The sequence below is a fragment of the Lagenorhynchus albirostris genome, chromosome 1 (assembly GCF_949774975.1).
Source record: "Lagenorhynchus albirostris chromosome 1, mLagAlb1.1, whole genome shotgun sequence".
Classification (NCBI taxonomy): Eukaryota; Metazoa; Chordata; class Mammalia; order Artiodactyla; family Delphinidae; genus Lagenorhynchus; species Lagenorhynchus albirostris.
In genome coordinates, this window is record NC_083095.1 from 190,433,503 (window position 1) to 190,447,569 (window position 14,067).

A 14,067-nucleotide genomic window follows, 5' to 3' on the forward strand; every position below is an offset into this window, starting at 1 on the left:
ATTTTCAAATTATTTTACTCCTGGACTGTTCTGACAGGGCAAAAGACCCTATGGACTCCCAATTTTGCCAAAAAGTAGTTATATCATGTTAGAGTTGGAAGGAACCAGCTAATTTAGTTCAGTCCCTTCTCTCCACTTGTGAAGTGTTTCCAAGTGGGTAGAGGAGGTGGCCTCAGTCACAGAGGGTTTATGCGGAGCCTGGCCCAGGACTGGGCCCCCGATTCCTGGCTCGCGTGTTTCCTCCCATAGCATTAATTTGGTCAAGGGACTCCTTTTTCAGTTATGTTCTAATGTGTGCCTTGAACTACCAGCTGGCTGGGAGTAGCTCTTATTTTAAAACCCGCATCTTAACATGATCTGAAGTTTCAGGCTACCGAGAGGGCACTGGAGCTCCTGAGCTTTGAGGCCCACACACGTGGAGCCAGGAAAGAATGAGGACAACGGTCTGCAAAGCTAATGGGAAAGAGGAAAAAAGAACCACATTTTCTTACAACTCAGAAACAGCAGCTTAGCAGTTTGCTGGGCTGCTAGAAACACACCGAGAGCCCGGTGGGGTAGCGAATTTGCATCTACCTCCAGACCCGCGCTACTGAAAACAAGGCAGTGAATCCCTGCAGGACCCAGGCCTGGATTTGAAAACCTTCTGCCGGCTTCCCACGGGTTGCAGGTCTTCGTGCGTTTCTGTGCACCGAACACCCATCACGGGTCAGGCAGGGGCTTTTTCATACACTTGATTATTATGTTCAAGGGGTAACAGAGGCAGACGGGGAAACAGAAGTCCGGGAAGGGGCGTGTGCAAGGCCACACGGTTAGTGGTAGAGTCGAAATACAAACTCAGTCCCCAGGTCGACTCCAGGCCTCTCCCCACCTTGCGGAAGATGCAGAGGCGCTGGAACACCCAGGAGGCGCTCGGTGGGGACCAGAGGTGCCCCAACTCCCTGGGCCCCACGTTCCTGCATCTCCGGCCCCATCTGAGCTGCCCCCCCTGCAGCCTGCTACCCTCCAGGGGCCAGCCTTTAAGGCTTAAGGGGCAGCTCTCACCCACAAGGCCAAAGACAACAGACGTAGGTATTTTCAAGCGAAGTCTTTATTTGGAATACGTGTCACCTAGCGGGTCAACCATCCCGAAATAGCCAGTATTTACATCGTGCGGAGAAGCACAAGAAGAGCCCCTTGAAGGCAGCCAGCTGAGCTCTGCTGAGGCCACTCGTCCCCCCGCTTCACCTCTCCCCAGTCAGGGTCTCGGGGGCAGCCACGACCGCGGCTGGGAATCGGCCGTGACCTGCTGCGTCTTTTCCTGGGACCCCCTCTCCCCGCCTTACTGTGTTAATACGTTATACCGGTGCCCAAAGAAATGATGGGATTACGGGGCGCCGCCCTCACCAAATCCCCTGCGTTTGTCTGTCCCGCTTTGTGACTTGAGGGCTTCGGCTTCGGCGTAGCCTCGCGCAGGCCGGGCGCCGGGCTGACTTGCATCGCGCGCAGGCGACGCTTCTCCCCGGGCTGCTCTGGCTTCCCTGCCGAACGCACCTGGACTTGGACTGGCCTTCTGCCTCCCTCGGTCCCCCCGACACTGGCCCTGCTGTGCGTGGGGTGAGGGGCCGGAGACGGGGTGTGGGCCACCCAGCGGCCTGGCTGCCCCCTGGAGTGGGCTCATCTCGAGCGGAGGGCTCCCTTCACCCCCCAGTCAAGGCCCTGGGACGAATCGCTCGACGACCTGGACTTGCCGGAGGTTCAAGTCCAGTCGCTGAGCAGAGGCCACAGAACAAGGACCTCCCTGCCCTGTGCAGTGCACACCGCCGTGATGGGGCCCTCAAGCCCCACGGGTGGGGCTCTGCAGGCGCTCTGCCCCTTCCCTCGCCGCCCGCGGACCCGAGGCTCTCCCGGGGAGCTGTGAGCTGGGCCCCGTCCACCTTTTCCAGAGGCTGAATTAGAGTCTTCACCACTCCCCACACCCCTTTTTTCTTTTTAAAACAAAACATGCAGGCTGGGGGACCATTCTATCTTTCGTGTTATTTTATCATCTCCCCCGTCTTGGCTTGGCGGGTCCCCAAGTGGACCAACCCACGGTCCTGGCAAAGGACCTCCCACCAGGCAGACTCTTAAAGGTCACTTGGAATCTGTCTCTTAAATCTTGTCCTGAGAAGCAACTCTCCTCCCACACACAGATGTACAGAATCTGCAGTTCAAAACAAAATAAGAAGAAAATGCAAAAATCCCCCAGGCCTGCAATAGCTTCAGCTTAAGAAACACCTCCCACCCTTCACTCCATCCCCGGGGCACCGTCTCCTGCGCGCACACGGACCTGGGGGAACAAAGTCCCAGCAGTAAAGTAACTGCGTACAAGTCTCTAAGCCCAGATCTCCAGAGAGGGATTCTGCTGTGCTGGTCAGTTACTAGGAGATGCTGACCTGACACTGAATTGTGTATAATTTAGTCATTTTAAACAAAAGAATAGCCAAACCACACAAACAAGATCTTGGAGGGTCACGGATGAGATGGTGGGTTGATCTTATCTTCCATCAGCCCTTTCTGCTCAGAGCTGGGAAGGAGTCGTGTCAACAGAGGATCAGGTTCATCACTTTTCCCCAGAAGGCCTAAACCAAGGTGCTATCAGAGCAGGTCATTTCACTGCTGGAAAAAGCGGTCGGTGTCTAGTTTCAGAGTCATTTGAGTTCAAACACTCGGACTTCCATTAACGACAGACAGCCCTTCACCAACAGTCACGTGGAAAAAGAAAGATCTACTGAGAATTTCCACATGAATCAAACCTCAACCTACAACTCTCAGAAGGAAGCCAGGATCTCAGAGAGCACATACATTTTTAAGGGAGTTTTAAAAAAGGAACCCAAAGAGTTCACGTACAACGTGGAAAAGGATTCTGAAGATGCCATCAGGGGCTGTGCATCCTTAGGTGTTTCCTGTGGTCTGCAGAAACGGAAGGTTCAAAACAATACTAAAGATATTTGGTTTTCAATCATTCAGAAATTTTCTTCAAAGAAAGGTAATTACAGCTATATTAACATAGTCCCCTTCTTTTGCAAATCGAGAAATACAAATACATTTCAAATGTGATTCCTCATATAATTCTTTTAGTCCAAATAGCCAAAATGAGAACTTTTAATTTTATAAGCCACCAATTATTAAACACTAATAGTAAGTCATCTGAATGAGAAAAAGAAAGACAAACACAAAATATGAAGCCACAAATGATAACGGAGGGTTGTGTGTGTATAAGAAACAGAAATAATAAAAGCCTAATCAGCTGAACTCCAAAAGCCCTGGAAAAGCTCTTTTTGATTAGAGACTGTATTATTTACCTCAGAATACGCAAGTTTAAAAGCCACATTTTCAAAGTTACCATCCCCACACCTCCCCACCCCCGGAAGACTTATGTACAGGCTGGAATCCAGAAATTAAGGTTAGAAGTATAAATATTGATAATTTCCACCACATTTTCAGAACGCTTTTAGAGTGCTGTGATACAACAATTTAGAAGAAAGGAAGAGGGTCGCAGTTTGGTTGGTTTGTGATATACATAAGGTTCGGTAATTTCTTCCCTTTAGGGTCCTTCTCTTTCTCTCGAGGAATAAGCTGTAATTGGATTCTTTGGGTTAAAAGAAGTGTTAGATGGGACCAATAAAATGTAAGGGGAAGTCGGAACCGTTAAGATGTATGTACATGGATGATACACGTACGTGTCTATATGCATACGTATATACACACATGCCCTCCTTCATCTGCACTTAACAGGAATGCACACCCACGAGGACCCCCAGGAGCCGCTCTCACTGAGTGCTACCAGATGACGCCCGTGGTTCACCAACTACAGCACAGTAAAGCGGCCTCTTCCCCACGACATCTTTCCTGGGAAAAACAGTTCCAGCCATTCCTGGCAGAGGCCTGGCCCATCGTCCCCGTGTGTTGTGAGAAGCAGAGAATCCTCTAATTTCACAGGAACCAAAATCTGGAAAGGAGTAACTAGGAGTAACAGGTAAGAACCAAGGCTGCGGGGAAATGTGTTTGAAAAGACTTTTCAGAACTGCTTGGATTCTGTGTTGTTTATTACCATCCAAATACATGAAGTTCTGATGAAATAAAATCATAAGGTACAGATAAAAACAGGCCATGAAAGCCCAGAGTTGTTTTAGGGCCAAACTGCAGACCACCCAATAGTTCACATTTTAGGAATTTGAAATGCCTAAAAATAGATAAGGTGGTTTCTGAAAAAGAGAGAGACAGAGAGAAGGAAAGAAGAAAGAAAAAGAAAAAAAAAAAAGGAGAGGAAAAGGAGGGAGGGAGGAGACAAGAAACCATTCAGGAAATGTTAGCTCCCAAGAACGCCCGACTTAGAAAGAAGGGACAAACGCATAAAAAATGCATAAACTTTGCGCAGGTTAATGCAATAGTAAACAGGAGAATACATAGGCCTCGTAATACTTTTGTAATGGCATACATACAACGTCTCTAGCACTTTTGAAAACTATGCAGACACTGATTAAGGATGATTCTCGGTAAAAATACATATTTCTTTAAAGGGGCGGGGTGGGAGGAGGGGAGGGGTGGTCTCAGGGCGGATCCCCACGGACGTACAAAGCTGAAACTATGTTTTTTGGTAATTCTAGTGGCTGTGGCAGCAAAAATTTGTCTTAAGGATGTTGGCTGGTTTTAAGAGGGTTATTTTCAAATATAACCGTACAGCTCTCTTTGTAAAAAAATCTTTGTGAAAAGTTAATTTTATTAACCCTGAAAAATGCCTATATTGACATCTCTTTCTAAGATAAACTAAAAGTAGCAGAGTTGTGAACGGGTAAGGGCTATATGCTTTAAAGCAAATGTGAACCCTCTTTGGGTTCCTCTCACACAAAGGGATACAGAGTCTTAAATACAATAAACTTCCTTAAAAATCTGCCACCTAACAATTGTTTACATCATAGAAAAATAGCGTTTTTGTAAAAAGAAATATAGTTACTTTGTTAAAATGGTCTATTTTAAACCAGCAATTATTTTTCATATAAAGAATTTCTAAACATCCATACAGGAAATAAAAATAGATAATACTGAGTGCAAAGCAGACAACATCATGTTTGCAAACGATCAAAGCATCTCATTGCCAGATAAATAACACTCTTAGTTCATTATGGTACAAGTCTGAATCTTTCGGGAACTTAAAAGCTACAGCTTTATTCTCTGATGGCAAGTTACTTATACGTAAAGTGACTTCAGCAGAAGGCCAGACTGATGAGAAATGGATCATACATATGCGTTCACATTTCCCCAGAACTCAAAGTGCTGACACACTAGCAGTGGCCTGCATCCCAGACTCTGTGACAAGAGCGGGGACCGCAGGCCACGGGGAAGCGAAGGGGGATTTACGACATTCACGGCCCTTTTAAAAAATCATTCATTATATCATCCACATTTGAGTTTTCACATACAGCCAGATTAACACCAAATTCTTTACCAGCTTGGCTAAACCCATCATTAAGGAGGGTCTTTGTGACTCTTTTCTAAATACAGGTATTAACTCTTCGTGCCATAAAAACAGATGGTTTCAACCGACTACTGCTTTACTTCCACAGAGTGACTCTCTAGGGCTGATGAGTTTCCTGGCGGCCGTGGGGACAGGATGTCACAGCGAGGGTCCCAGCTTCCTCCCAGGCGGCGGGGCTGAGGCCACCTCGGAGATCACTCTGTTAGCAGAGGACAGCCCCGCACTCCACTGGCGCGTCATCACACCCTCTCCACCCTGCTAGGGTCGTACGAATCTGCAAAAAAGAAAATGAAAGACAAGTAGCGGTATATTCAGCTGGTCTGTTGTCTGTTTAAGCCTCAGACCAGGAATAAATATGTTTAGGGAACCAAGTCCACACGTGTAGAAACGTTCATTTTCAGACATCTCACCCATCTTATTGGCATTTTTTAATACGGAGTAAAAAGCTATCTAAACAGTCTGAAGGCTGTTTTAAAGGGACGTGCATGACCACTACCTAATCACAGATGGGAAAATGGGAGTTGCTTAGTATTTTGATGGTCCCTTCCTGTTGTTCACAGTGGAACATAATTAACTTTAAACGTAACTCTTGTAAAGCAGCAGTGACGCTCTTAGCTGACGGTAAAGAGGATATTGTGTGCGCGTAAATTACAACTCTAAGGAAACCTTGCTGCAGAATGTGCGTCCTTGAGATCAGTGATGTCCCAGAAGGGCCTGAGGACCCCGAGACCCTGAGAGCTGGGCTGGCAATGACAGGGCTCCTGTCCCTGACCCGACAGCCGGCAGCGGGCCCTGGGAGTCTGGGCTGCCACGCTGATCCGTTCTATAGGCACACACACTGGGCCCAGGTGGCCTGGGTTTCCGAAACGGGACACCACACGAAAGAACAACAGTCCTAGACCGTCATTAGGGCTGTGGCTAGGCCCTCGGGGGCCACAGATCTCTGGGGCCCAGGCAAACCTGAGGCTTACGCGTGTGGCTCCCATGGTCAGAATTTCCTGCCACGGCAGCTCAAACGGTTCTTAAGTTCTCAAGAGAAAACACGTAGGAAACCTGGAAGGGTGGTACAATTCAGCAGTTACTACAGCTGTTGCAGAGCCAGCTCTTCCCAAAGCCTCTGGACCACGTGCATCCTGGAGGCCACACAGAGGCCCGCCTCCTCCGGACACCTTCTCGATGCCCCATGATGTGCTTACGACAAGACACCGCAACCGCGATGACTAAGGCAGCGTCTGTCGCGCTCGAGCCGCACGCCACGAGCCAGACAGGACAGGCTCTTCTCGTGGCAAGGAGTCTGCTCCTCTGTAAACATCTGCCGCACCGAGTGCCCCTCTGGCTGGAAGCCGAGTTCCCGCGAGCCAGCCGCCTTCCGAGGGTCCACACTTCACACCCACCGTGGCAGCATGGGTAGCAGCTGAGCCTACATCTCTGTGCTCAATCGGCCTCATCTTAGGTGGATTCGGAGGGACGCCCCGTGAGCAAAGACGCCCTTTTCGCCGCTGAGAATGAGGCGGGCGGGCTCACTGCCGACAGCAGAGAGGCCTGGAGAGGCTGTGTGTCTATTAAGCCTCCAGTGACACAGACCCGGGGCCCGGAGCAGCCCACCCGAGGGCAGGTGCACGGAGATGCCTCCACGGAACGTGCCTGCTCTCTGACCTCCACTGCGGAAGCTGAGGGCCCAGAGACAGGGGGCCACGGAGAGAATTCTGTAGAATAAGGGGCTCCCTCTTCAGATCACGGGGGGGTCGAGGTCCAGTAAAAATATAACGTGAGCCACAGCGTGTTATTTTAAAGTTTCCAGTAGCCGTGTTAAAGCAAACAAAAGGAAATAGGTGAAATTAATTGCAATGATGTATTTTATTTCACCAGATAAATCCAAAAGGCTATCATTTCAATAGGTGATCAAGATTAAATTATTGAGAAGTTCTAGATTTTGGGGGTGAATGTCTGTGAACTCTGGCGTGTGTTTTACACTTGCAGCGCACCTCAATGTGGACAGGCCACACTGCAAGTGCCCAGGAGCCGTGTGTGACCAGGGGCTACCACACCGGCTGGCAGAGGTCCAGAGAACAGACAAGTCGTCACCCTCGGTATCTGGAATCCTGGTTCCCATGGGCACCATTTCAGGTGAAGACAAATCACTAAGGCCCACCCTCGTGGGTATTTCGAGCATGAACACCCTCAAAAGCTACTGCCCTTGAGGACGTGCTGACGCCCAGCCTTCTAACGGCATTATCTGGCATCATTAAACTGCCCCAGGTTCCCCGCCGCGGGCCCAAGCAGACAGGCTCCCCCCACTCTTCTCCTGAACGTCTATTAGGAGAGCAGCCAGCAGAGGCTGATGGGACCAGCAGGTTCGGACGCTGATATGCCAGGATTACACGTCTCACCTGGAACAGAATCCGTTCGGCAGAGATGGAGTCTAGGACCTGAATTAGTTTTGAGCTGCTGACTTCTTAGCTAGAGCGCAAAAAACCACTAAAAAATGTTCACTGAAATGACCATCTTTAAGCTGAAGGAAAGTCTTTGATACAATGGGTGCACAACACAGATAATAAGGTTCTAGAAGGGTGCGTGTGTGTGTGTGTGTGTGGTTACAGATGTACACGGTATAATCTTGTTGGAAAATTCCAGAACAAAATCTGAACTTAAGCGGCCTGTGAGTTCAGGGGCAGTGAAGGGGGTCCGGCACGCTGGGGTGACAGAGGCAGGGGTTGGGCGGGGATGGAGATGATGACTCTTGTGCCTAAAATATAAAATACATCAAAAGGAGAGAGTCCAAAAGCTTGTGAGCAACAAGCCTTTACTATGTCAATCAAAGACCTCTCAGAAGGACTGGCTTTGGATCCCGAGGCCAGGTGACCATCACCTGGAAGGCTGACGGGGTCACCTGAGCCACTGCACGTGTGTGAAATCGTGCCTGTGGGTCGTGCTATGCGGTCACTTCAGGAAGCTCGAGGTAGCTATGACCACGAGGAGCGCTCTGCCGATTTCTGGTCATCTTACTGTGTATCAATAACAAATGCACCAGACGGAGAGACAAGAAAGTAATCAAAATCTCGAACTGTCGGAAACTATGGTTAAAAAATATAATAATAAAATCATGGGGGTGGGGTGGAGTTTGAATGGCTGGCTAAAATGAAAATCAACATTACCTAGGTGATTTCAGACACCCATCTGGCCCCATTCACGTGTCAAAAGGTCAGGCTACAAACTGAGGGAGTACTGAATTGAACTAGAAATTTTTTGTTACAACGTATTCCCCGAAATACGTGGCCACGGACAGAGGCATAGCGATCTCTACAAACCGGTGTTTTCCTCATAACAGGATGTGTCTTACTTCAAAATCCTTGTAATTCTCAGGAGCACTGACAAAATCATCGTGATTTGATAGATAAAGAAACGCCCTTTAAAAGCCTGTGATGATGTCCTTTTAACCAGCACTTAAAAGCCAAGGGGCCTGTTTTTGGTGGGGGGGGAGGGTCTCATGCTACAGCCTGACAAATCCCAATGGCTCACAAAATGGGCCACGGAGTACTTTCCACCGTGATGGCAAAGGCTCCGCATTCCAGGTATTCTCTTCCGCAGCAAAGACCAACTTTGTCAACTCAGATGACCCAAGAGGGCCCTGACAAATGAGTTCTTTCGATCATGGATGCTGAGTGAGGGTGGGAGCAATGCTGGCTCGTAAGAACCACTCTGCATTTGTGGGAAAACTGAAGAAGTGCCAAGGAGATTTTTTTGTTTAACCAAAATTTCGGGACTCTTCCAGCTGAAACCAGTGATCTTCTCCGTCTCCTTTTAAACCCTTGGATTTCAAAACAGGAAGCAGAGCAGCGAGGGTTGGGGGTCACCAGGTCGGCGCAGCTAGTCAGATGGGAGGGCCTGGCTGACGAGGCTGGGCTGGGGTCGGGGTCCGGGGACAGTGCCGGAACACTGAGTAAGGGGCGCACTTCACCCTTCCAGCAGAAGGGTCCCTTCTAGTCGGTAGTTTATGATGTGGACTTTGAATTTCCTCTAATCACGGCTAGGGTATAAAATCGATAATCCGCGGCGCCTGAAACAGAGATGCCAAGGGCTCTCTCGCCTGTTCCTGTCAGAGCCGAGGGTGAACAGGTGTTTGGGGGCATCGCTGTCACTGTCGTGGGAACCTGCCTTGTGGTTCTACATGCTGAAGAAGGCTCAGGAGACACGTGAAGGTGAGAGGATGCAGGGCTCATGGGCCTGCAGGATGCTGCAGCCAGAGCCAGCTCCCCTGGGTCTTAGCCATCAGAGCGCAGGGGCTGGAAGAAAGAGGGCTGGCGGGTGAACTTCCAGGGGTAGGTGGGTACTGAGAAAAGCAAACTGCTAATTCTGTCTAGACCTCTCAAGTCTTAGGGATGGTGTGATGGTGAAGACAGATAAAAATGGGGACAAAGGATTCTTCAAGAATCACGGGGCAGGGAGTTTATCGAATCGACTGGTACGTCTTTTCCCATTAGGTTAATAGAGCAAGGAGGGTTATCTGGGTGAATGGCTATTATCTGGGAAGAGAATACAGAGTCCATGGTCTCCTACGAGACTGATCAAGGTTCCTGCACTAAAGCTGGAATACTTTACTGATGTACCTCTTCACAGCTGGGGGCCCCCAAGGTTGTTTATGTCTGGAATTCTACCTAGTTGCTTACATAGATAATTTCTATCAAGACTGGATCATTTAAAATACACTATAAGATCTTGCTTTTTAAGGAAAGCTTCTGGATGATTCTCGGTAAAATGAAGACTCTTTTGGCCCATAATTCACAGGGTCAACTGCACCTTTTCTGCACCTGCAGGTTTCAGCATCCACCAACCTTGTGTTCCGATGCTCTCGGGACGTCGACTGAACACAACGCGCCCGCCCGCCTGCCCCGATCCTCACCTGGGCACCAGAAGTCCTGAGCGCCGTTCTCCTCCCTTTGTGCTGTCGGATGCCCGTCTTCTTCCAGCGGGGGGGCACCCTTGGGGTCAGAGAGCTTGTGCCTGGCGCTCAGAGCCCCGGGGCCCCTCTCGGCCTTCAGGTCCTCGGCCTCCTCCGCAGAGTCCGCGCCCCGCGAGGTCAGGAGCCTCAACCGAGACACAGAGCTCACCTCCTTCATCCTCATCAGGCGGTCGGGGTCTGCCCTCCGCGGGGGGGACGCCAGTTTCTCCTGTAAACTTTCAATCACTTTGGACGTGCTTCGGAGCCTCTTTTCGGAGGCTGCCAAATTTGGGGTCCTTTCTATAAAATGGAACAAGGTGGACCTGAAGGGTGGCTTTGTCCCCACGTCCTTGGGATGGAAGGGCCGGCACTCCTGGGGGCTGGGGGGAGGCTCGGGGGCCTTGCTGGGGACGGCCCCGTCCACGCCGGCGGGCTCGGAGGCCTGGGGAGCCTGCCGGGCGCTGCCCACTTCTCCCACAAACAGAGGGCTTTCGGTCCAGCCACACCTCCTCCTGCTGTAGAAGGCGTCGGCGGACGCGGCGGGGTCACACCGCCGGGCTGGGCCGGCCGCTGCGTCCCGCCTGCGGGCCTCAAGCCCGCGGGCGCCTCCCTCAGGCTCGGGGTCTTGACTCCGCCCCGTCCTCCGGGCGCCTGGCAGCAGGGACTCCACGGCCACCTCAATGCCCAGGATCCTGGCGGCCCTGGCTTGCAGGGACTCGTTTGGGGGGATTTCTACTGCACTGACTTCCCCCGGAGACCCCGCTAACTGGCCGGCGCTCTGCTCCTGCCCCGGCGTTAGCCCCACAGACCTCAAGTCTGGCGCCGACAGGCCTCGGGGTTTGCCAGCCGCGGACAAGGGGGCCCCCGTGGTCCCCCGCCCCCCACCGCCCGCCTTGGGTGCGCTGGCTGCGCTCAGCTCCGCAGCACTGAGCTCCCGACTCGGCGGGGGCGCCCTCGGTTCCGCTGCATCGGGCGGGGGCCCTGCTGCGGCATCGCTCGGCCCGGAAGACGCGGCTCGTCTCACAGGCCTCGGGCTGACGGCCGGCTCGGGCGCCCCGGCCTCGACCTCCCGGTCCCGCCCCTCCGCCATCCGGCTCCCGGGGGGCGACGGCCCTGCGGCGCGCCCGCTGCCGTCTGCCTGACGGGACCCGGGGGCCCAAGGCCTCGCCTCCTCGGCCCAGCTCTCGGGCTTGCTCTTGACGCTCCCCGGCCTGGGCCCCGGGTCCTCGGGTGCCCGGCCCTCCGGGAGGCCTGGGCGCGTGGACACAGGCTGGCTGCGGCCTCCCCAGGGCGGCTCTGTCTCACTGTCCTCGCGGCCGCTGCCGCCGTCCCGGCCCCCTTCCTCCTCCTGAAGCTCCTTGTTGAAACTTTCCAACTGGCTGATCAGGTCCCAGGGGCGGCGGCTGACGGGCTTCAGGAGGAACTGCCCAAACGGCTGTCTGCTGTTGCAGGGGCCTGTGGTCGCCCCCTTGACAACCTCGGCCCTGGGCACCGGGCTGCCTCCGCGGACACGGCCGTCCACGCGTGGCTCACCCGGGCCGGCCCTTGGTGCGGGGGCCTGGCTCCTGGGCGAGGAAGACCCTGAGATGGTGCCGCCGCCGCACGGGCTCAGGGGCCCCCCTTGGCCTTTCGGGGAAGGAGCCCCGGGCCTCTGGTTCTGGTCGCTGGACGCCAACGCCACGTGCATCTGAACCTCGAAGGCGTCCAAACATCTTGGAGGCAGCGCGGTGTCGGGGGACCCTCCCCACATCTCCCCAGGGAGGGGCCGCGGGCTTTGGGATTCCTGGGTGAAGCTGGTCTGCGTTTGCTGGTCTCTGTACTGCTGCCCGGGCCACGAGCCAGGACACGCGAGCGCTCGGTGTTTCACAGGGTGTGGGAACCTGGGGTCGTCTGTTGGCTGGTCTCCTCCGGGGCTCCCCGGGTCTGATTTCTGGAGCTCCGTCCTCCCGGTCATGCCGCCCATGAGCGCCTGCAGCTCCAGGTCGGTGGAGGACAAACTCAGCAGACTCTGCTCTCGCAGAGCCGCGCTCTTCTCGGGCCCAGGCCTTTCATCCACGTTCTGTTTTAAGTCATTGTTGTTCGTATCTGTAGCTGGCAGATGTGATTCTGACTTAACTGGGATGGAAACCAAACAAAATATCGTCTCGCTCATTTTTTTCTTTGAACTTTTCTTGGTCTGCAGCCCAGCTTCGAACTTTCTGAGCTGGGTTTGTATCTCACAGGTACTCTCGCCCTGGGGGCTCGGGGAGGAGACGAGGCTTTCTGCGTGCACGTCCGGCCGCTGACTCCGAGTGAAGACGCAGGCGTCTCTGTGCTCAGCAAAGCCACCATCTTCTCCACCCCCGTGGAGCCGGTCCCACAGCCAGCTCTCGCTCCCCGAGGGGCCCCGAACGACAGCCTCCCGCTGCAGGCTTCCAGGCGCCGGCTCCGTGGCAGGGACAAGGCCGTCCAGCTTCACGTCTTCCCAGAACCCGTGGGGTCGGGCGAGTCTAATGTGTCGTATCCGTGGGTCGTCGAATGGGATGTACAGGACGGAGCCGTCACAAGCCGTGGCGGGGCGGGGCTGCGGGAGGACCCCGACAGGAGAGCACGGGCTGGGCCCCAGCTCCTCCTCGGCTCCCCGGGGGCCCGAAGGGGGCTGGCCGCCGGCAGCAGCCTTCTCCACCGGCTGCCGCTGCGTGTGGCGGCCTCCGCCCTCGGGCCTCCGCCCTCGGGCCTCCCCCGGGCAGGCGGGTGCGGCGGCCTGGAGCGGCGACCGGTAGGAGGGCGGAGGCACGTACACCGGGGGCTCCAGACCGGGGTCAGGCGCGCACGGCTCCTGCCTGGCGGCGTCGTTCGCCTTGGCCGAGGGGGCGGCAGCCGAGTCCGGCTGCCGGCTGTCCGCGTAGCTGCCGTTTTCCCCGCTGGCCCTGCAGTGTTGGTGGCAGCCGTAAGATGGAGGCTTGAGGGGTCTCCCAAACCGAGGCCGGGGTAAGGGGGCCGAGGAGCCGCCCTTCTCGGGGTTCCTGGTGGCTTCCGAATCGCGAGCACCGAATGAAGGCTGAAATGCCACTTGAGGGACACCTGGAAAATGCCCGTCGCTCAAAGGGATGGGAATCTCCACGCAGCTCAGGCTCTCGGGGGAAAGAACCCTCGGCAGCGAATGGGATTTCTCGGAGGTCAAGCCGTGGCCTCCAAGCACACACGGGTACAGGTCTTGGAACAGCTTCTCCCCGACGCCAGCCGGCATCTGCCCCCCTGGGTTCCGTGGCTGGGCCTGGCCTCCGACGCGGACGCTCTGCCATCTGGCGGGACCCGCCAGTCCCAGCCCTTCCTCGCAAAGTGCCTTCCTCATCACGTCCTCGCACCTTCCGCCAGCCTCCCGGGGCCCCTGGGTGGCTTGCGCGGGCGGGCTGGGGGCCCGGGCCGGCTCCTCGCGGGCTTCTTGCTCCCTCCTCCGGTAGGTATGGCTGCGGCTGGCCGGGGGCTGCTGGCGGAGCCTGCGAGACAGAGAGGCACGCGGTTACGCCAGGGAGGACGTGCACGGGGAGCCTGCCTGGGCCGTGACTGCTGAAAACCACACCCTGGGCCTTCCCTGGCGGCGCAGGGGTGAGGAGTCCGCCTGCCAGTGCGGGGGATGCGTGTGTGAGTCCTG

General features: G+C 54.3%; 1 protein-coding gene across 5 annotated transcripts in view; it reads right to left on the reverse strand.

The window, feature by feature from the left end:
• Positions 1 to 1,069: 1,069 nt before the first annotated feature.
• The window catches only part of JCAD (junctional cadherin 5 associated), a 39,775-nt gene continuing 26,777 nt past the window's right edge, over positions 1,070 to 14,067 (reverse strand). For 4 of the 5 annotated variants that reach the window (XM_060163363.1, XM_060163358.1, XM_060163373.1 and 1 more), the window contains 2 exons: positions 10,327 to 13,912; positions 1,070 to 5,768 (listed from right to left, as the gene is read on the reverse strand). In XM_060163363.1, the coding sequence (XP_060019346.1) occupies positions 5,697 to 5,768; positions 10,327 to 13,912 (3,658 nt within the window). In that variant the 3' untranslated portion in view covers positions 1,070 to 5,696. The remainder of the gene's footprint in view (positions 5,769 to 10,326; positions 13,913 to 14,067) is intronic. The other variant, XM_060163352.1, reaches the window with a different exon arrangement.